Source organism: Manis javanica, chromosome 1 (assembly GCF_040802235.1).
Source record: "Manis javanica isolate MJ-LG chromosome 1, MJ_LKY, whole genome shotgun sequence".
Lineage (NCBI taxonomy): Eukaryota > Metazoa > Chordata > Mammalia > Pholidota > Manidae > Manis > Manis javanica.
Window position 1 is genome coordinate 231,525,951 of NC_133156.1, and position 23,935 is coordinate 231,549,885.

A 23,935-nucleotide genomic window follows, 5' to 3' on the forward strand; every position below is an offset into this window, starting at 1 on the left:
ACATAAAACAATTCAGTGTTTTAACAAAACATATCGAGTGCCAATAAGGCAGCTCTGTGGGAATGTACCTGTTTTCATTAATTTTGTTAACGAACATTAAGAACCTTCTTATGATTGGTTCTGAACAGTTTTAATACAAATTTTTGAAATTGGGTAAGGCATAGAGCTTTTGAAGGTTTGTGGGGTGTGCTGGGAGTGTTGAATCATCCTTCAACATGTAAAAATTTTCACAAGACTGCTTTATCAAAATGATTTCACTCATCTGTGGAGTATAAGAACAGAGCAAAAACTGAAGGAACAAAACAGCAGCAGATTCACAGAACCCAAGAATGGACTAGCAGTTACCAAAGGGAAAGGGACTGGGGAGGGTGGGTGGGAAGGGAGGGAGAAGGGGAATAGGGGGCATTACGATTAGCATATATAATGTAGTGGGTGGAGCACAGGGAAGGCAGTACAACACAGAGAAGACAAATAGTGACTCTATAGCATCTTACTCTGCTGATGGGCAGTGACTGTAATGGGGTATGTGGGGGGTACTTGATAATAGGAGGAGTCTAGTAACCATAATGTTGTTCATGTAATTATACATTAATGATAGCAAAATAAAAATAAATAAAAATAAATAATCAAATTTAGATTTTTTATAAACCAATTCGGTAGCCTTTGTCACCAGTTTCAAACGTATATTTGCACTTGCAGGTAGACATAACTGACATTGAGAATGAGGAGACCCGCCATGCTCTCTTCATGGAACTCCTGGAATCCAGTCACCAGGAGGTGGAGTTTCAGCACCTGGTTTTGCTCTTGCAAGCTTGGCCGCCTGTGAAACATGAATATGTGTAAGTGTTGACATAAAATTCCTTTTCTTTGGTCTGGACTTTAGTTTCAAAAAGTCAATACCTTCAAAAGAGGCCATAAAAGAAGTATATCAAATCAATATTAACCTGTAGTGGAAGTTAAAATTGTTTGTGAAATATTTCAGTTTCTTTCGTTTCTTCTTGCCCCTAACCGAAATATTTTACTCAGAAACATCAGACAATGCTTGATAATAACATCTGAATCTGGTGTCAACACAGTAATTCCATTGCAATATTTTCAGCTGGACGTCTTTTGGCTCTCTTTTAACACAGCTTACAATACTAACCTGAGATTCCGTATGGCATAAGTGGATAATCCCCATTCATTGAGAACACAATGTTATGTGCAGTTTACATATATTATCAATTCACAGAACAAACCTACACAGGAAGGTGATGTTATCTAATCGTGTAGTTGAGGGAATTGAAGCTCAGAAGTTAAGTAACTTTAGTCATCACATTGCTGTTAAGTGGAAAAGGCAGAATTCTGACCAGCTACTGGCACCTTCAGAGCTCCTGTTTCCTGTACGTCATGCGGAGCTTGCAGCTGCCACTCATCGCTGCCTGGAGTAGCCCTACTATCCTTGTGCTGTCAGCCAGGGATCGCTGTGGAAGACATGGCCGGATTTCCTCTAAGCACATATGCCCTCTGTCATGAACTGCTGCTCCTTGTTGGCAAAAAATAGGAGAAGCTGTGCCTCTGTCCCACATGCTGCCTGCCCCCAGCTCTCATCTGGTCCTTCGCACACTCGGCCAGCACTTGCGCACAGCAGGCCGGGGCATGTCTCTGCACCTCCGAACTTAAAGCTGTTTTCCAGAAAATAAGTTGTTCTGTGAGCAGCTCAGGGCTGCTAAAGAATATCTGCAGAAGACTTTTTACCTTAACCCTGAGATGAGAATCTCTGAGACAAACCAAGGAGAGTGGTGTTTTTATTTTGTTTGCTTTTTAACCAAGTGTTTTCAGAAAGGAAAAAAAAAAAAAAAGCTCCTTCGAGTGCTGTCATTTGTGGCAGAGATGACATGCTGACACGTAGCTTTCAAGAACAGGTTCTTAACCTTCACTATTTGAAACTGCAGTACAGGCTCTCACAGCATAAAACCTTCAGTGTTTCTTGTACAGGGCATTGAAGCAGCATTTCCATTTGGTTCCCAGCTATCTCGGCAGAGCTCAGAACATACGGGTGCTTGTTAAACACAGAGTCCCGTGCCTGACTTGCCGAGTCCCAGACTCCTCTGCAAGCCTGGGAATCTGTTTCCAAACAACTCCTAGTGGTGATAATGTGGTATAGATATGGGACCTGTTAATTCGTTATCGGTGAGGCTTTACTTTTTTTAGAAAATCATTAGGGTTGAATTATAGATTTCTTCATACTCTCAAAATGAATCTCTCAGTCTAAAGAAAATTTTTTAAACTCAAAATGTGATACCTTTAAGTAGTTTAACTGTGGCTTTACAGTTTCTTTTATCAATTTTAGAATGCTGACTCATTTCAAATCACTTGACCACAGAAAACAAAATCAGCTTCACTTGAAACATTCTCTGTATTTAAACCATTTAATACATTTTGAGACAAAAGTGTTCAATTTTTAGACATATTCTTTTGTAATAATATATGAAATGAAACTTGTAAATTGCTAACCTATGTTTTACAAATCTCCTTTGTAAAATCATTAGAATAAGAACAAAGCATTATCAGTTTACCTAACCCCTCTTACCATCCATGTCTCCTCCAGCAAAGGAATAACCAGAGGTTATGTCAAATAAAGTTCTGTTTCTGCTTATTTCCTGGCTCAAATCGGTGATCTACTGCAGGAAAACATCTGATGGGGTACTTGAGAAACAGGTTCTTTTGAATACGTCCCCTCCCTGACGCAATCCGGTGTATGCAGTGTATGACTTCAGCACTTCCAAAATAACCACCAAGAAAAAAAAAATTCTGGGGAGATGGAGAGGCAGGAGGGGAGGGGAGGGGAGTGTGATAATGAGTGAATGTCGCCAGTTGACACCATGAAGTTAAAAACTAAGAAATTCGCTTGATCCACATGACTGCTAATTTACTGGAAACAAGTTAGTTTTAGTCCCTTATAGGAAAATGCATGGAAGGTACAATAGAGTTGTGCTTAAGGAGGGTTCCTACTTTTCATCCAGTGAATCATGCCTGCTGGTGAACAGTACATTTTGGTGATTGCTTTCAAAGCCCCGTTGCCCATTGGGCCACGGCTGGTGCTGCAGAGCAGTGTTTCGCCAGGCAGCCTGTTAGAGGAAAGCAGGGGAGCTGAATGCAGACTTGGCAGGAGGAAAGCAGAGGATGAGGCGTTGAGCAGGGTAAGCGGACCCCCCAGCCAAGCAGACACTCAGTTTTGTTTGCACCCCGGAATAAGCAGTGTTCCTGGCCCGTACTTGGAGCTGAGTCACAAAGACTTGGCCGAAGGCTAGCGTTGTGAGTCCCTTTGTCATTGTTGCATTGGACACTTTCCTCAGGGGACAATGGATGACATTCTTTCAAGGGAAGGACCATCCTTAGGTGTTCAGTGTCTAGAATCTAGAGTTATGCTCATGAGAAAACAGACTATTAATAAATAGTAAAATTATTGTAAAGTGTTGTAAGTAAAATTAGTACCCTGTTTCTGGGCCATGGAATCAATATACCTTCAAGTTGTCTACTGAAATGTTAAGTTGTGATGTTTTTATGAAACGTGGTGGTAGCTGGAGAAAGGAAATAGGGGAAATTTTTGCATGCTTTTATGTTTCAGAAATGAGAACTATCTGAAGCACGGAGTGTAATCTCTGTGCCGCCTGCGAGTTGCTTCATTAGTCTGTGCTCCCAAGCCGACCTCTGCTGTGTACTGTCCTACTGTCCTTATTGCCGTTTAGTCCTGCCGTGACCCCAGAATCATAATCATAATCATAACCATGTGAGAAACAAAGCCAGTGTTTAGGTAGTGAGGTGTGCCTACTATCAGGAGGGATACTGCACAATTAAAAACTTCATTCATTAAATACAGCCATCCTGCAAGGAAAACATTAAATTGCCTTTTCACAATGAAAATAAACAAGGCCTAGAAAGGTTAGGTGGCTTCCCCAGTGCCATAGGACTAGGAGAGAGTGTGGAAGGAGCTCCTCTCGGTCAGCCAAGGAGGACGTCACAGAACAGAACGGGAGCGGGAAGTGCCCTGGCTTCACAGCGCCCGGCGCTCGGCGCCCAGTGTGGCTCTACCGCCCCCTGCAGCCGGGGGCTTGGTGCCACAGCTCTTCTTTCTCCATAAGACGTTACCTTTTCTATCGCGTAGACTGGAAGTAACACATCTAGATTAGGATTGCAATTTGCCAAAAGCGTCTTACTTCGATAAGTGATATTTCTTTTCTATATTAAAATGTCTTGTCACAACTGTTACAGCTTTAGTCATTTCCAGCGCCCTGCATTTGCTCCCTCAGAGCCAGTGTGACCAGTAATCCGTGGGTGAGACTAGCCACGGTGATGCTAACCAGGTGTACAGTGGAGAACAAGGAAAGACTGGGGAATGAAGTTTTGAAAATCTGTCGCTCTTTGTATAACACCGAGGAGAGGCTTCCTGCAGAGGTGAGTGGGTATTTCAAGTGACTTTCCAGGGATGGTGTGGGGGTGTCCCGGGGTGTCCCTCTCCTCAGCCAAACTCTTTATTAGAAGCAGTATCAGTGACTGTCCTTGAGGAACATTTAGCTTACATTATTGGTAGTTAAAAACCCAGTTTGTATCAGATGGAGAAAAGCAATGCTGGAAGGATGCTTTGAGGTAGTTTTCTCTTCGCTGGAGCTCTGAAGCAATACTCATGTTTCAGGTCCCGGTGTATGACCCAGTTTTCAGTCCTTTGGGATGCCCTTTTATGTCTAATTTGGGTTCATGTTCCAGGGGTCACTGTAACTCAGGTAGCTCATCTGTCTGGACCAGGACAGTTGGTAACATAGTCTGAGCTTTAGCACTCTGCTCATAGGTAACCAACCACTCGGACTGTAAACTCTTATGTCATTGTAATCAGATTGCTTAACCACGATATTCATCCTCTCTAAACAGGATAAAAACTCAACCACCTCCATTTTGACTCTTTTTTCTATTTGATCCTGTAGTTCAACTGCCACAGAGGTATTTGTTTAATATAATTATAAATCTGTACATTCTAAAATAAGCACATATTGACTACAGCTCCCTGCTGTGGGTCTGACCTCAGTGGATTGCTTGAGCAATTTATGTGTCTTAAATTAAAGCATTTAGATAAGGGCACTAAATTAATTAGTTGTTCTTCAAGTTTCTACCACATAGGAGATAAACTTGAAAATAAAATTGTAGATACGATTCTTTAGGTCCTCTTTGTAATCACTCAAGAAAAATACTCTCACTATGAATATACATTTAATGAATTGTTTCTGAATGAGGGACTAATTGTCTTTGGGTTGAATTCTAAAGTACTGCCCCTATTTAAAGAGGTCTTCTAACTACCAGAATGACAAAATTCTTCTGTAAAATATTTTAACTACCAACACCAAAAATAACTTCCCTTTACTCCATTGGTATGTGATTTGCTTCTGTCGGCTACTTACCTAGGATCTGCTCTATGTTATAAACACCTGGAGGGTGGGAATCATGGCTGTACCATCTCGGTTTCATGCACGGCGGGATTCAACATACTGCATAGAGTAGGGGCTCAACACAGTTCATTGCTCCTGCCAGGTAAGTTATATATAAATAACATGAGGTTCATCTTTGCCTTAACATAAGCTAAGATCAAGCATTGTTAGATAGGACTAGTGTCATTTAACCTTCACCACCACCTCTAAGGAGGTTTCTTGATCTCTATTTGATAGCTGATGAAGTGGAGCTCTAAGGTCAAGGGTCTTGCCCCAAATCACTCAGGTAATAGATGGTAGATCTGGCCCTTAACCGAAGGATCTGTGCTTGAATGCTTAAAAAACAGCTATTTCCAAATGAGCCATGCTTACTACACTGGGGGTCTATGTATATTGAATGTCTGTCTTATGTAGTTATGTAAGTTCTATTATTTTTTTCTCTTTTCTAATGTACTTCGTTCAACAATGGCCTGTAGCGTCTAAGATCTGGATTATCAGTGTTTTAGATGTAATGAGTGTTCGGATCTCTATCATTACCCAGAGAAGTTTGTTTTTTTTAAAATATCCTCCCTAGGTTGGCTTTACTGTAATTAGTATTAAGACAAGAAATGTAAGTTAACTGAGAACATGGCATCATACCACTGGCTCGGTAATCAGGGTTCAATAACAGCTACATGGATTATCTTTTGGCCACTTGGAAATGGGTGGGAGATGTATCTGAGTGAGTGTCCAGAGCAGTGAGTCCTGTCAGCATCATGTTTAAAGCTTAGGGAAACCGGTGAGGATGCAGAGGGAAAGGTACGTTCTTTTATTAACTAATGTGTGATAAGTTATGCTTGGTGTTTCTAATTAAAAAGAAAGATTTGGTGGTTTAATGAGGAGAAGTTAAATAGCTGTAAAGATCCATTTCCCTAATAGGTTTCCATGTAGCCCTGTTGAGGTAGTTTGACAAATAGACGAATACACTGATCTCAGAAACATCTGGTCAGTGGTTCCTGTGTGTTTTAAGGAAAGGAGAATGCGTCGCAGAGTGCCTTAGCCTGTGTGCATCAGTGCGCTGCTCACACTATGCCGTGGAGAGGGGTTTACGGGCCTTCCCTCCTTCTGCACCAGGAGCACCTGCAAGCCGGGCAACATCAGACACTGGGCGGCAGTGGGACCCTAGTGAGGCACGAAACTGTCCTGTCCCAGAACTGGGCCACCCCGTAACCTGTGACCATGAGAAAAGCACCAGACTCTCTGGACCTCTGTTTTCTGGTCCCTGACACAGGTTAGATGGGGTGATCTCAGTGGGGATTCGGTTCTGTCAGTTCCACAGGGTCACCAAGCTGAGCCTGTTTACTGCTTCCTCCTTAGCACATAATTCACTACTTTTCACAGTTTATAATTTGTGGGGGGTGGAGAAGAGGTACCGGATTGAACCCCATTTTGAAATAGGTCATTATCACTTCTCTGTTCCAATATGACAAGCTGAAGAATTATGATTATCAAATGTGTTCTATTGCCACAGTGATTTTTCCTCATTTTCCTTAATGCTGCCTCAGTTTGTCTTTCAATTGGGTACATTTATAGATTTTTTTTTCGTAGCATGCCATGATTAAAGGAACTTTGCAAATGCTATGTACTGTTTTTATTGATCCCTATATGTGCTCAATGGGAATTAAAATTGTTAAAAAGGAAGGGACATTTTTACTACAAAATGGGATGTTTTAAGTTTATTTTACCGAATTTGGAAATGACACTGTCTGATTTCAGAGCTCCATGATGTTTATCACTGTGGAGGTAAATTAGTGTGGCTCACTTTTTTTAAGCCACTGCCTTTGGTTGCCCACTTCATGGTCTGTGAAACATGTTTGCCTAATTGTCGATGACAGGGCACTTACAGGAACTTTTCCTTTACATATAGTGATCTCCTACATACAGCATGCCTGCATTTTACCTTCATTACCTTCATTCCTTCATGAGCTGTGAAGGTGCTGTGTGAGGTGTTCTGTGATTTTTCTTTGCTACTCTGACCTCTCTTGTAGCTCCTAAAATCCCTTTATAAATCTAACAAACTGACCTCTTGCAACACGAGATAATACCCAGTGAACACAGTATAGTATTTAAATGGAGTATTTAGCCAGTAACTGTTAGCTAAGAGATAAAAAGTGCTCAGTAGCTCATATATAGTGATCTCCACTCTTAGAGGCCCTTGCCTGGCCATGGGACATCTATCCATTATGTTTACCCAACAGGTTATTTCAATAAAATTTCTCATCAAAGCTAACTAAAGGTCAGCCAAGTGATACACTTGGTCTAAATATTATAAATCGCTGATAAATACCTGTTTACCAGTTACTGAAAATGTATTGAATAAGCGAATATGAGTACTAGGAGAGAGAATTATATACAAATGTTTTTATAGCATATGCCAAGCAAGTTGGAAATACAGAGAAGGCAAAAATATTCTTGTTCCCTAAATGAAACAGATAGACAAATGAATAGTCACAACAATGCAAGATGACAGATGGTGTAGTGAATATTTACAGTGTAGCCTGAATATAGGCATGCCCAAGCCGGGAAATGAGAGGCCCCTTCATAGGAGATGGGGTTTCCTGTGCCTTTTTAAGCTGAGACATAAAGAACAAATAGGGGTCAATCAGACAAACAGCAGCAGTTACATTGTGTGCAAGACCACAAGGTCTGAGAGATCCCCCACTCTGCAGCTTCACTGTCTGGTACAGTAGCCACTGGACACGTGTGCTCATTAAAATTAAAACAAGTAAAATTGAATAAAATTTAAAATGCAGTTCCTCATTTCACTAGCCACATCTCGTGTACTCATCAGCTGTGTGTGGGTGTGGGTGTGGCTGCCACGTGGGGCGGTGCAGACGGAGAACATCCCATCGTGGCAGGAAGGTGTCCCGGGCAGCACGCTCTAAGGAGCGCGCCGGAGGGGACTCATCGCAGTGGCACGCCAGGGGAAGTGGCCTGTGGCAGCTGCCTAGGTTGTCGTGTGTGGGAGTTTGTATTTCATCCTCCCAAGTATTTTCTTCAGACTTTGGGAGCCAGATTAGAAATCTGTATTTCTCTTGGCTCAGATGCTGGGTGAGACTCCTCTGTGTGTCATATATGCTTTAAGGCACACAGAACACTTTTTGGAATTAGAATACATAATGTTTGAAGTACACATTTTATAGAACTATTACCCTACTGATATAATTTTCACACGAGTTTGTATAGCACAGTTTTCCAGTCTGAAATCTGAAGGCCTTGCTGATTCCAGCAGAGACATGCTGGGTGAAAGGTAAAGAAAACTGCAGGGAGTGGAATTCCAAAGAGACCTTCATCCTAAGCTTTAAATAGGCCCTTCTTTGTGTCATCCTTACTTAATCTATACTTTGTGATAATGTAAAGGGATTATGAAAATATCATAAACTTGAGATTTTCTGCTCTGATATGCTACTGTTGTAGGAGCACAAAAGAAAGATCAGCCCTGTGGAGGGCAGTGGTCCTCAGTTCTTTCAAAAACATCCGTTGCTTTAAATAAGGAGGTTGCACTCATTGGCCCCTGGCTCAGGGGTTCTGTTCTTTATGTTACAGCAAAAGTCAGGACACCGAGGGGACACCTAACTGACCTGGGAGGCATAGCTTGCAAGTTTATTTTCTGTGCTTTCATAGTTTTGCCAGGAAGGATTATTATTTGTTATATAAAATCTTGCTCTCTCATGGCAAGTTCAGCCAATATAATAAAGGTCAGAGAATCAAAATTCAAATATATCTGTGGAGATCCAAATACATTTTCATTTTCTGGACCACGGGTAGTTTTCATGAAGATGGAATATTTTAAGTATATCAGGCATTCACTTCACCTTTACATTATAGATAGGTTTTTACCTATTTAAATTGCTGATATCCGTTGGTAAGCACATAGTATATGCTGAGCATTGTACATCATTCATTAAAACTTATTCACACACACACACACACACACACACACACACTCATCAAAATGAAGGTATAATTACTTCCATATTACTTGTGAGAAAACTAGGACTCTGAGAGTTTAGGAGGATAAATTACAGCCCTGGATCCGCGCAGTGGGCCATCATGCAGCCGGTAAAGGCAGTGTCATCCTGAATGATGGCTTGGACAGACCTCTGCAGTGTGCTGTACGGTGAGTGAAGCAGGTGCTGAACGCTGAATCCAGGCGGCCGTACACGCACACAGACACACTCGGGGAGCAAGGTGTGGAGAGACGCAGCCGGAGGAGTGCCAGGGACGCGAAGTGCCTCACTCTCCCCCTCACAGACCTGCGCTTGTGGTTTCAGTGTGTGAAGGAGCTGAGCTCGCTGCTGCTTGACCAGGGCCTCCTGCTCCAGTCCCTGAAGCTGCTCCTCGGGAGCCAGAACGAGCCTCTTCGCACCGTGGCCCTGGAGCAAATCGCCGCGATTACTAAGGTATTCCCAGGGGCCTCTCCCCCTTTTTATGTTTCATAGAAATGAGTTAGTATTGCCATTCGCCTAAGTAATGACCATGATTTAAGACTATTTTATCCGCAATATTCTCTGACCTTAATAGCTAGTTCTGTTTTGCCTAAGTAGTAGGTACTGTTTTGTTACAAATATTTACAAAACTCCTCCCATGAGCCAGACTTTGTGTTTAGTTGCTAAGATTTCAAATCCAAACAATGAAAGAAGTGGTTTTTGTAGAGAAGCTGTTATTAGTCTCTTTATAAGAAAATGTCAAGCAGCCTAGGACTAGTGGGCTAGTCATTGGCACAGGAAATTTGGGCAGAAGGAACCCCGAGCATGGGCAGGTTTTCTGTGCTTGGCTGTGTTTGGTTATCTACAAATGAATGGTGAGAATGTGACTGCAAGCAGTGTTCACTGGGTCCATGTGAAATCTCAAGCTATTATTTCCTCTGGCAACCTAAAGCACCTCTGAGCAGGGCCGTGGCTTGGGGAATGATGTATTTGAGAGTCTCCCTCAAGGCTGATTGTCTTGTTACCAGGATTAAGGAAAAAACTTTCACTTTCCTTTTTAAATTTTACACTTTAGGATTAGATAGCTCGGGGTTGTGTTATAATGAGTTCGCGTTATTACCCTACTGTAGGGAGATCATTCTTTCATTTGAAGTATTTATGTCCTGTGTGTAGTGTGTGTGTGTATACTTTTTTTTTTAAGTAAAAATCTACGAGTCTGTCTGCTAGGGACTAGAGAGGTGAAGAGAATCTTAAGAGTCGAGGTACATGCTTGCCACACAAGATAGTGAAGAGATTTGTGAAAGTAATGTCATTGATATAAAACTCTATTAATGACAAAGGATATAAAAGTTACTCATATGGTTACAGAAAGTAGAACAAATTGCATTTTGGAAACAGTCAAAATGAACAAAATGAGAAAAATCTAATGCCTTTACTCATTCAAATGTATTTTTAAAATAATGTAAGGCTCCTGTAAAGATTTTGTGAATACCCTTCATTATCACTGATAATCGGTCATAATAAGAAACAAGACGCAAGTAGGGACTTGTCTGTTGGTGGCCTTCCTCTCTGTGCTAAGATTAAAGTTGGATTATGTTGGGAATTTACAAGAAACTAAGAATTACAGTGAGAATTTTTTCTTAGCCTTTGTTTTTATTGTAAATCCAAGAACTCAGGAGGAAGGGGAAACTAAAGTAAATTAGGCTCATATTTTCAGTGCCTTTATTTTCCTCACCACCATTGTGCTGTGTCTTAGTATCTCTGCTCAGGTGTCCCCACTACCATTTGCCTTGGTCCTCTTTGAAAATGAAACAGTGATGGTTTGTGCGTTGCCTTTCCATGTCCACCCTGCGTAGCGCTCTCCTGATGCACCCCTGCATTCCATTGGCAAGTATATCAATTTTTGGTTTAAAGATTCCGTCTCAAATGCATCTGTCAGAATTGGGGCTCCCAAACTAGCTTTTTATCACACCCCCCAACACACACCCACACTGACTTTCAAAATAAAAAACCAGATGCTAACATTGCAACACCCAAGTCATTTTTAAGTGGCAATAATTTACCTCTATAATACTTTCTTTCTCTAATTAAAAATTTTTATTGAAATTTAGTTGACATAATATTTTATTAGTTCAGATGTACAACATAGTGATTCAATATCTATATATGTTACAAAATACCAGGATAAGTGTAGTTACCATCTGCCACCAAAGATACTAGGATTAGATAGCTCAGGATTGTGTTACAATGAATTTGTGTTATATGGTCTTACTAAACCCCTTCTGTTGGGAGATCAGCCATATTATGAGCTATATTCCCTATGCTGTATTTTTTATCCCTGTGACTAATATATTTTATTACTGTACCTCGTGATCCTCTTCACCAACTTCTCCCATTTCCCCCAACCCTCCCTCCTTCTGGCAACCACCAGTCTGTTTCTGGTTTCATCTGCATGTTTGCTGTGTAGCATTGTGCTAAAATTCTAATGGTTTTGAAACAGCCCTGCTCTCTGTGGGGTTGTGATGTTAACACCAAAACCTCTGTGGCCTTCAGATGCTAAAGTCAAAGCCAGAGACACGTGTTGCTTATCTGCCACTGAGATCCTTACTGTTAGGGATTCAGTAATGAGACTGACTTGTACTTTCTCTGCAATAAGTTGAATATTCACAATAGGCTATCCCACCTGTGACCTTAAAATGTGTTCATGGAAATGCTGAGTATCTTCAGACCTTTTGCATCCTCCAAAAAGCTAAAAAATTTGCAGAGTTTTTCAGTTTTTAAATATATACTAACTTTTTCTATTGAGGTAATTTTAAAGGCACATTTAATTGTAGGTAATAAAACACAGGGATCTCTTACACTCTTCGCCAGCCTCCTCCAGTGGTAACATCTTGGCATAACTATAGTATAGTAGTACAAGCAGGATATTGACACTGATACAGTCTTGACCTTACTTGGATTTCAGCAGTTTTGTGTGCCCTCATCTGTGTAGGTACCAGTGTGTGAAGCTCTCTGCAGTATTGTCAGGCATGCGTTTGTCTCACCACCAACACCGCCAAGATGCAGGGTGGCTCCAGCCGAGGGTCCTCGCGCTACCCTTTTAGCTGCAGTCTTCATCGCTGTACTTTTGTCATTTCAGGAATGCTATATAAATGAATAAGAAATTACTATAATTGATTTTTGCTCTCCCAGCACCATTAAAGGCACACTTTTCTAAAGGTAAAGTTTCAGTAGGCCTTCTTGAAGGACTCCCAGCGATTTTTAAATCATACTTGGTATTGCCGTAAAAAACAGAAAACATTTTTTATTTGTTTGTTTTTGCCATTCACTCTGTCCATTAGTAGGGGGTTTGAGTTCATTGATAACTTCAGTTCTGCCTTTATTGGTGGTTGACAGTAGCTCCTGTTGACATTAAAAAGGAAAAATAACCCTCCAGCAAGGGGGGGGTGGCCTCCTGTGACAGGCAGTGCTGCCACAGAGCGTATGAGTCCTGGTGGAGAAGCACCCCCACTTGCTCACTGCTAGCATGCGTTATTTTGCTGTTCCTGTAAGATCCTGACAGCTTTAGAGGTGTTCACTTGAAAGGATGATGCTTAAGTGCTAATGTCAGAGATTGTACTGGCCTTCCCTCCAACAGTGTACTCACTTCCTTCTCTAAGCTTTTCTGAAATTGCAAAACTGCTGTTTACCGTGTACCCTTTTACAGAGGCCCACAGCCTCTTTCCTGAAGAAATAAAAAGTTCTTAGGGATTATATTGTTGATGAATAGTTCAAGCCAGTGTATGGTGTAGATCTTCCTTGACTTATGATGGGGTTACTTCCTGATAAACCCATGGTGAGTTGAAAAACATCCTAAGTCGAAAATTCATTAATACACGCAACCTGCCAGACATAGCTCAGCCTCACCTACCTTCAACATGCTCAGAACACTTACATTATCCTGCACTGGGCAAAATCATCTAACATAAAGCCTGTTTTATAATAAGGTGTTGAAGATCTCAGGTACTGTATTGACTACTGTACTGAAAGTGAAAAGCAGCATGGCTTCCAGGTACAGTAGGGTTGTCTGTGTCAGTTGTTGACCCTTGTGATCCGGTGACTGACTGGAAGCCGCTGCTGCCCAGCCAGGAGAGAAAACCATCCCCTATATCACCAGCCCGAGAAAAGATCCAAATTCAAAGCATAAAGTATGGTTTCCATTGAATACATATTCCTTTCACACCACTGTGCAGTTGAAAGATTGTAAGTTGAAGCATGGTAATCGGGGACCATCTGTACAGGTTGCTAGATTACCGTCTCCATCACCCTCAAACTTAGAGGTCGCCTTCAAAGCCGGATTCTCTCCAGAAGGCTATTCTTGCTGATGTGTTTGAATCTCATCTCTGGATTATTTTCTACAGGGTAGAAGTCTTGACTCATTTCATCAAAGTAAGCAGATACATATTTATAACGGTTCTGTATACTGAAAAATTCCCTGCTGCATAATTCCAGGATCGTGGTGGCCTCTGCTCTCCATGGCTTCTTCCTCTTTAGTACTGCTCGGTGCCTCTGCCCCTATTCCCCACCCTCAGACTATAGTGCCTGTTAAAAATGGGGTTATAGAGGAAGTGTCTAAGACCTTTAGCACCTAATTAAGGTTTTCTCTCTGATGCTAATATGAACTACCATTGTTCAAGTACCAACTTTTTTGCCAGGTATTATAATTGGCACATCCTCACTTATCTTCTCGATAACCTGTGAGAAGATACCGTTCTAGTTTCACAGATGAAAACACTGAGACTGAGAGGTTGTACAGCTACTAAGCAGTCAGAGCTGAAATTTAAGCCCCGATCCAGTGTTCAAAGTCTGTATACGCAACCATACTGAGTCCTTTAATGTACCTGGGCAGGCTATATAGTATTGGAAAAAGGGTTATGTCTCTACTGAGAAATGAAATTGCTGAAGCATTTTGAATCATGTCATGTTAGCATTGAAAAAGATGGGAGCTGAGCTAGTCTAACAACTTGCCCAGGATAGGGCTTCTCTTTTTAGGCCGTGGTCTAGTGCTGCTGCTGGGGGTGGAGAGCCCACCACCCCCTGGGTGCTCTGTGCCATTTTCTGATAGACCCCATGTGAGGGAGCACCCCCAGAATGAGGGCTGTACCCTTTAACCTGAACATACTGTTCTGAATCTCACCCTGTGGAGTTGCTCAGAGCTCATTGCCTCCCCACAACAGTCCTTCCCGTGTTACATAAATGTGACCCATCCTGTAACCTTGCCACGAAGGCACTGGAGCCTACCAACATTACAGTGTCTAGGTTGAGAGAGAGCCTTAGAGATTCTCAGAAACGCTGTTTGGACTAACATTTAATACAACCAAGAACCTTCCTTCCTCTGTTCCCCCTTTACCCAGGTGCCAGATCGGGCTTCCCTAGTGACCGTCCGCTCCACCCCGGAGTTTCTCCCTGAGTATTGCCTTTGCCGAGCCCTCGCTGGGCGTGCCCACTTGCTGGCCTCAGTGGGCTGTGATAACGGGGGGGGGGGGGGGGGGTCGGGCTGGGGTCCCAGCAGCTCGTTGGGTATCCGCACAGTCCTTCGGTTGTGGCCGCGGGAGCCCCCCACGAGCGCAGTCTGCGCGTCCTACAGGTGCCCCCCCACCGGCGTCACGCTCACCTCCTTTCACCGGCCCAGTTCTGTTGGCGCTTTCAGTCCCTGGCACTTTTCCTCAGAATTTCGACCATATCTACTATTCCTGAATATCATTTTAACCTAAACATACGTACAAATGTTACTGTCACCCTCCTCGTTCGTCCTCAGCCTTGGGGGTCTTTTGGATGAGGAAGCTCTGCAGCCGCGTGTCTCTCCGAAGGCCCAGCTGGGTGCCTTGGTGACAGGCTGCTCCCTCCCTGTAGGTCAGCCTGCTTGGTTTCTCGGCAGCACTGACAGTCGGATGACCGACTCAGTGTAAGCAGACGTGTCCGGCACCCATCGTGCGCAGGAGTGAGGAGCAGGTGGGGTATTGTAAAGACAAAATAAAACATGCCTGTGTTCAAAGGAAGTATTTTAGGGTGAGATTGACCGATTAAATGATAACACAAAGAATTTTAAAAAGTAGGGAGTGGAAAGTGCAAAGCGTGGAGCTGGCCGAACTCTGGGGCCCCAAAAGCAACACTTGCTCACAGTTGTGCAGGTGATCGTGCTTGGATTTTCAAAGATTCTCTCCTGCTTTTGGATTGTAAGTCAGATGATTTATCTTAACTTTGGTGTCAGAAGAGCTATACTATTAAATCCCATGCCAGGAGTAGGACTGGTGGCATGCTGAGGAGTGGAGTCTGCCCATCCCTCAATAAGCGTGGAATATAAAAAAATCACCTGGAGCATTTTTCTCATTCCAAGTATACACTTGTTTTTCCCTTTTATTTTTCTGCCCTTGTAGTTGGTATCCTTAGTAATTTTATCAGTAACGGCATATGTAAAAATGAGACAAATATCCTTTCCTGAAGTAAACAGTGAAATAACAGTAAATAATCTTTAAAGTAATTGAAATGAGATCCTGTGTACATTACACTACTGGAATTTCATCTTACCTCATTGCTCTTAATTACTCTTAGCTTCGTACAGATCCATAAAATCAAGGATCTTAACTCAGAGAAGGTTCATTACCTGTTGTTGAAGCAGGAATTAAGCAGATAACATTTTAATGGCTTGGAAAACAATAGTGCTTTGTGCTTTAATGGATTTCTTTCCCAAGATCTGCAAAGTTTCATTTATTCTCAAAAATTAATTATTGACCAAAAAAACAATAACAACATTGACAGAGTTGGCAAGCATTTTACTCATTTTATGATCTATGTAAGCCCTTCCCCTTCTAGAAAATGCTTTATTTCTGGTTTGACTCTAGTAACCGCCGTTTTTTTAATTTGAACTCTGCACTGGCATTGTGCTGCATACTTCAAAGCATAGGTCACCTTAACTTCTGCAGATAGTCTGTATGTCAGATGTGGAAACGGGCCCAGGGAAATTGGCCTTAACAAGGTCACATAGTTGTTTAATGAAGAAACCCTGATTGGAAATAGGTTTCCAACCCAAAAGTTTGTCATCTTTTCACAAGACCAGATTGCCTCACTCTGATTCAAAAATTATTTGAAGAGAGGATTTAAATCATCTATTCTGACTTGTCTTCAGATTTATTTCAAACGTCCAGCTGGGCCCAACAATGGCGATGTATTTTCTTCCTCAAGCTCTTAAAGTACCAGTCAAGCCATCAGGGAAGTGTCATTTTCCACAGACCATATACCAAAGTAATTCTTGATCAATTAAAAAGTCATATATTTTTAAAAGGAAATAAAATTTATGTAAAGATCAGATCCTTTAAAGAATTATAATTTCTAAGCTTTAAAGCAACAGAAAGAATCATAAAGGAACAGATCGTTTCCTGACAACATAAAAATGTAAAATTTCTATAAAACAAGTAACCAAAACAGAACTGCAAACAGCAGACCAGAATGTTTGTTGCAACTAAAATCAGGGATAATATTTAAGTTATAGGAGTAACTCCTTCACATATGAAAGGACAAAGTTACAACTCTAGTAAATGAGTGAAGGATTTAATCCTTCTCACAAGAAAAAATAAAAATGATAGGAAATAAATGGAAAAAAAATCCTTGCAAATGAGTACATTCAAATTAAAGCATCCATGAAGGTACCATTACATACCGCCTCAATTAGCAAGTGGCTTTCTTTTCAAAATAGTAACTGCGCAAAGCCATGAGGTTGGCAGTGAAACTCACACACCACTGATACCTCCCGTGCAAACTGGGGAGTTGACATCACTGTGTGGCTGTACTTGGATTCACCTCTACAACTGAAAAAGGTCTCAGACACTCTCTCTCTGTATTAGCCTGCTCAGGCTGCCTTGACATATACCACAGACTGGGGCTGTTTATTTTATGTTTATTTTCTCAGCTCAGGAGGTGGGAAGCCCAAGATCACGGTGTCAGCAGGTGTGGTTCCTTCTGAGGCCTCCCTCCTCGACTTACAGACGGCCGTCTCTTCCCCATGTCCTTGCGTGGCTGCCCTTGGTTTTTGTGTATGTCGTCATCTCTTACAAAGATCAGATTCTTATAAGCCAGGCAGACTGGAGTAGGGGTCACCATAGGACTGATAATTAAACTTTATTACCTTTTCAAAGGCCCTGTCTCCAAGTACTGTCACATTCTGAGGTCCTGGGGTTAGGACTTTGACATTTGAATTTGGGAGTGGGGGACACAGTTCATTCCATAACACCCTAGTAATGCCTCTCTGGTAACTTATTCTGAGAAAATAAGTCAAATTCAGTATATGCATAAAAACATTCATTTGTAGTGTTTGAAGAATATCAAACAAATATACCTGAGATATTTATAGTGGGAGTTAAATAACTGTTAGCTCCACTCAGTAGATTATTTCTTAGCCAGTACAATTTATAAAAAATGAAAACTAAAAAAACATTTTTAAGAATTCTTAACGTAGAAAAGTAAAATACAAATGCAGTATGATTGATTGGAAAGTATCTGCAGGAAGAAAGGATAAAATTTTCTTGTGATTCGGATATAGATGATTTCTTCCATTTTTCAAACTATTTCCACTAAGTTTTTCCTTATTTCAAAAAAAAAAAAGTAGGTTAGAATGAGTAATGGGTGGTAAGACAATACCAGGCTTCTGTATCAGGTCATACCAAAGTTTAGTATCTTAAGTTAGAATTTTAGTCAGAAACAAGAAAAATGAAGAAAAGTTGATGCCCAACAAATTAGTGTGGCAACTCAGCAACGTGACAGTAGTGCCCAAGAGCCTGGGGAGGCTTTGGGACGCCCAGCGCTCTGGCCGCACTGAGGGGGGGACTCGGGCTGACCCCTGATGACCCTGCGCGATCTATTTCCGGAAGACTCCTCTTCTTTAAGATGCAGTTGTGAGCACAGGTCCTCACGGAGCCCGCTTCTTCCTGTATTCTTTCGTTCTCTGTCTCAGCGTAAATATGCACAAAATAATTGTGCGGTATTTTTTCTCAGCCATGGCAATTATAAATTATACTCTGGCCATTCTGTACCCCTTGCAAAGAGCCAGAACCAGGTGGAAATTCAGAGAAAGGAGATGAAGTCAGGCATTTTCATTTTCTCAGTATTTGTCTATGAGATGTCAAACCAGAAATCCCCCCGAAACCTCTCCTGGCCACACAGTCCCCAGCTCAGCCTTTCTTCAGGGGGGCCTGTGCGTGAGCCAGGGCTGAGGGGAAATGCTCTGTTCATCTCCCTGGCTCCTGCCCTAGGCTTTCCCAGCCAGCGTGGGAGATGGCTTTTTGGGGGTAGACACCTGCCCTGTAACTGTCCGCCTGTCCCCTGTTCCCACCCTGTCAGGTCTTGCAGCCGTCTGAGAGGCTGGGCCCACGGGCAGGAGACCCACTTTAAGGATGTCGCGCCCTGGAGAGAGACGGGGGTGGGAGAGGCGGCAGCTGTCCGCGGTGACAGAACTGCCATCTCCTCCTTGGGCTGGAAAAATCCATCACTGCCTTTCTGGGAGTCCTTCGGGCCTGCAAAGGGAGGGTTAGTGAGTAAACAGAATAATAAAGGTGTTCTAGCCTTGAAGCCTTACTCAAGGAAGCAAAGAAAGTATTACCCTGCAGCGTGTGGATTCTGAGCCTTTTTATCCGTGTGCTTTATCAAACATTTGCCTCTGGCATCCTGGCACACACTCCGTTCCCTCCTGGAGGGTCAGGTGGAAGGGATCTATATATTTAAGGCTGAACCGAAATAGCACGCACAGTAACTCAGGTGCCGTGTGTGTGTGTGTGTGTGTGTACACACGCATGGAGGCAGCAGTGTGCAGTGAAAGGATACCCGCTTTGGAGTTATTCATTCATGTATTAGTTCCACCAGTTTTGCTGAGCTAGCACCTGGCCAGCACTGTTCTGGGCACAGGGGACGCAGGACTGAACAAAGAGGACAAGGCCGCTGCTCTGGAGGAGCCCATGCTTTGGAGGGACAGCCAGTAAACAGGTGAACCGGGCAGAGGTGAGGGTTCCTAGGCCGGCTCACCATTTAACAGCCAGGACACTTGACACATGACTTTCACCCCACTGAACCCCAGTTTCTTCAAATGAGATCACGCTGTCTTAAACTGATGTTTTAAGGCTTAAGAAGTTGCTTAAAGTGCTCACTGCTGCAGGGGGAGTACTCAGTGAATGGTGGGGACTGTTACAGTGAGGGCAGGAGTCTCGTTTCCAGCCCTGGAGCAAAGAGGAGGGAAGGCGGAAGGGAAGAAGGCACGTGGACCCCCGCAGCACACACCCCGCAGCAGACTGAGAGCTGGCGTGCTCCTCTCAGCAGAAAAGCTGGGCCTGCATGACAGTTAATTTCCTTACCATCTACCCTCCAAACGCAAACATGAAACAAAAATGCTCAATTGAGGTCAGCCTGCTTTCTTCCCGAGCCCAGGGGCACTGAGCTGTGTGTACAAATGTTGATGAAATAAGAGGCCAAGGAAAAGATGCCCAGGCCTTGCAGAGACTCTTTCTGAGTGCTAGCGTCCAGTTCCAGTCAGATCGATGCAGAGATAATGTCCTTGTCATGTCCTTGTGCAGTTTCTCAAAAGTGCAGGAGTGTAGGCTCTTCAGCTACGTAACAAATGCTGATTCAACTTGATGCTCAAGTAGAAGGATGATAAAACCTCTGTGCCCCTAAGAAGCTCCTAGCCTGGCAGGGGAGACAGATGTACAAATTATAACCTGAAGAGGCATGTAATATATGAGACATCTAGAGAAAATGTCACCAGGAAGATGACACTGGAGCTGTCGTTTATGTTGGTTTTGAAGGATCGCAAGGTTATAGGAAAGATAGGTGCTGATAGTGGGAAATAACTTATTCCCTGAAATTATGTTTTAGTTCTTGCAGGAGTAGACACATCTGACCTTCTCATCTTCAGTAGCCTTTCCTCCTTGTCACAGAACACGCAGGAAGAGCACATGGTGTACACTTACATAGTATAGCTGGTCTAAACATTAGTTAATTGGTTTTGAAATACCACATTGAGGTTTCTACAACCAAAGTTGAGAGTGCACAGAGAACCCGTTGTGCAGCTGTTTTGTGACACCCCAATGTAAATGAGAAGCTCTGGGTTTTGAAGTGTAAAAAATGTTGAATTGATCCTTACAAAAATATGGACAATAAAATAGAAAAAAATAAGCTAAATGTCAAAACTGTGGGAAGACATACATACAGGGAAAACACGGAGGAAACATGCAAGCTGTAAGAGCCTTAAAGCACGGGCCATGTAATGTTGGTCTCCAAAGCCGTATAAAAATGTGTTTTAAAAAGGTAAGCTTGGTACCAAGCTTTCTAGAGGCTTCTGCAAGAACAGCTTCAACACCTCCTGTTGGTTATGCTCTGTATATCAGTGGGGTTGACAGATATATTCTCTGAGTGAAGTAGAAAGGAGGCTCTCTTGTTTTGAAGAGTTTTTCATGTCAATCTACATACAAGAGAGGTTCAGGGTTAAAGAAAACGAACCTCTGTGAAGCGCAACTGGACTGGTAAATGTGGTTGTCAAAAGCCCTGGCTTTGAAGTCAAGCCTGACCTGAATTCAGATTCTGGCTCCATGACTTAGCACAATGTTAAAGTTCTCACACCTCAGTTTCCTAATCTGTAAAATCAAGAGGTAAAGGACTCCTGACGTCATGGGATTGAATTGGGAGGACTTGAAGGAAGACGCGCACAGCGTTCTGTGCAATTTCTGGCGTCAGCCTGTGGTAGCTGTGGCAGTGATTCGAGGGGTTTTTGGGACACGCTTGTGTCTTATGTTAAAAGGAGACCACGTCTGGCGCCCTGTGTGTGCAACCTCGGACACTCACGCCCTGTGTACGCTTTGCGGAGCAGGCCCTGTTCACCCGGTGCAGTGTTTATGGTGAGAGCGCATGCCAGGGCAGAGCGTGGGCTGCTGGCGAGAACGAAGCGAGGCCACGCTCATGTTTTGCCTGTCTTATTTCTTGAAGGTGAATGATTCAAATTGTGACCCAGAACTCCTTTCTCTGCTCCTGGATGCCAGGCTGTTGGTGAAGTGCGTCTCCACCCCCTTCTACCCTCACCTCATTGAGCACCTCCTGGCCAGCCCCCAGCTCTGGGATGCGGAGGAGCTGGCCAGACACCTGCAGGAGGCTGGCCACAGAGCCGAAGCCGGCTCGCTCCTTCTGGCCGCGAGGGGGACGCATCGGGCCCTGAGAACTTTCAGCGCCGCTCTCTGTGTGGGCCGGCCCTGGCTGTGATGGCGTCTCTCCGCGCTGCTGGGAAGGGCCAGCCGGAGCCCAGTGCAGCCCCAGGGGCAGCGTGTACCTGTTGACGGTTCTCGGTGGTTCCAACAAATTGCAAATAAAGCTATCTGTAAAGGATGACAGACTGCCGTGTTTGGCCTTTTTTTTTTCCCCTTGCTTTGAGTGACTGGTTAACATACTTTCTTACTAAGACTTGACTCTTCCTCTGTTTTTTTTGACTGCCTTTTCTGGATAGAATACAGTTAAAAGTCTCTGAAACTACAATTCAGACAGCCGAATGGGGTGGTGGGTAGGGTTGCATTAGAAAGGGGGAGTGTGTGGCAGACTTGGTGGTCAGAGCAGATGTCGAAGGATGAAAGGACCTGAATTCAAGTCTTGGGTTAGTTTTGAGACTTTGGGCAATATACTCCACCTGTCTGAACCTTAGTCTGTCAGGTATGAGATCAGGGCTGTGCTGTTCATCTCACAGGTTGTTGAGTGTTAGGCGAGGCGTGTGTGAGGTCCGTCAGCTGCATATGGGGGCCCAACAGTTGTTACCTCTCCCACCCACTCCCTAGTGTTTTGAGTTGGGATTCCAAGGACACAGCCAGATGATCAATACCAGCATGTGAGTGCTGCCCACTCCATCAGGGGCTTCTGAATTTACCGGAGTGCTATTAAGGGTGACAGATTTGCATGTCTGTAAAACCTGTCTAACCAGGTAGGTGGGCTAACAGAGCCAGCATGTACAGAGGGAGGGGCAGAGAGAGGGTGAGCAGGAAGGTTTAGTCTAGATAGATGAGATGGTATCACAGAGGGCAATCCTTTCTTATAAGGAATAATTTTTAATGAGTTTAAATAATTTGAAACGGCCACCGCTGGTCAGTCTCCATATTGCTGTCAAGGCCAGTGGGTGGGGAGTCCGTGGCTCATCGTGGCTCTGATGCTGGGCACAGTGGGCAGCCTGGCCCCCACAGTCACCCTCCTGTTCTCTGGGTGTGGGGTCACACCTGGTTGGGACGCCCCTGAGGATAATGTCACCTCACAGTCTACCATCACCACCACTGGCTTCACTGCACCTCTGTTCCCGTGGGTGAAGCTACAGCTCCTCAGGCAGGAAGACGTTTCACCATCACTGGAAGCTTTGTCAGCGTGATGGCTCACTGCCCTGATTGCGGACCAGTGGCCTCCCGGGGCTAGTCCTTGCCCAGACCTTCAGCAGCACCTGGAATCTAGGGAAGGCTTGCACAAGCCTCTGAAATACTTGAGGAAAGCGGTCAGCACTTCCCCCCGCGGTTAGGTAACATCAGTCTAGAGAGGCCCATGAGGCCACACAGGCCTTCTGCAGACTCTGAGGTCACCGGCAGGACCAGGTGGCGTTAAGGCAGCAGGAAGCAGGTCTGCTGGGAACTTGATTTTTCTCTAACCTTACAGCGAATTTCCATCATTTTAGGTGATTGAAAACAAAATGAGCAGTATTCTGAGACAACATGGCCCATTTTACTGGAATTCATCCAGAAATGTTTTCCTTCAGATTACAGTGACAGGCCTTAGACATCAGTACACCCTGACTGTGTAGATTCATGAACAGGCCCTGGGCTGACGTGACTTACTCAAGAACAGCAGTGAATTGTGGGTCTCATGTCCCCAGCCATCTACTCTGCAGAGACGATGAGGAAGGGGTTCCCTCAGATAAACTGCCTTGCTCTGATCTGACTCCTGACCTCACTTACCAGAAAACAAATTTGCTAGGTTTGAACAGTTTCTATGGGGAAAAGAAAAAGAGCAAGAAATAAAGGAATTCATTCCAGATTAATGCCAGTTGCATAAATACTCCAGAAGACTGAAGTGATCTTTGTATTGGTATTTGGAATGTTAACCATAAATCTTAGATAAAGAAGGTATGTGGTTTTATTGTAAAAAGCTCCTGACAGTTATCCCAGACCTTTCTCTCTGGGGACAATGCAGGATGAAAAAGGGCTGCCTGGCCCTCACTCACACTCAGATGTGATAGTTTTGTTTGCCTGGAAAGTGGATCTGTGGGCGAGCAGAGTACAGAGATGGCCTGGGTGTGAACACTGAGACCCTCAGATAAGCTGCTTCATCTCTCTGAACCTCATTTTCTCATGTGTAAGTAGGACTAATAATGCCTTCTAGGTATTTGCAGTTCACCAAATTAATGCCTCATCGATGCCACCCAGGGTGCCCTGTGCCTTGCTGGGTCCCCGTGCTGCAAGGGGACTCTCTGTT

General features: G+C 43.5%; 1 protein-coding gene across 2 annotated transcripts in view; it reads left to right on the top strand.

The window, feature by feature from the left end:
• Positions 1-21,823, top strand: part of NBAS (NBAS subunit of NRZ tethering complex) — a 331,046-nt gene extending 309,223 nt beyond the window's left edge. Inside the window, exons 49-52 of one of the 2 annotated variants that reach the window (XM_073216361.1) lie at positions 700-839; positions 4,293-4,437; positions 9,773-9,901; positions 11,184-11,329. In XM_073216361.1, the coding sequence (XP_073072462.1) occupies positions 700-839; positions 4,293-4,437; positions 9,773-9,901; positions 11,184-11,231 (462 nt within the window). In that variant the 3' untranslated portion in view covers positions 11,232-11,329. Of the gene's footprint in view, positions 1-699; positions 840-4,292; positions 4,438-9,772; positions 9,902-11,183; positions 11,330-21,430 lie in introns of those variants that run through there. The other variant, XM_037026472.2, reaches the window with a different exon arrangement.
• The last annotated feature ends 2,112 nt before the right edge of the window (positions 21,824-23,935 follow it).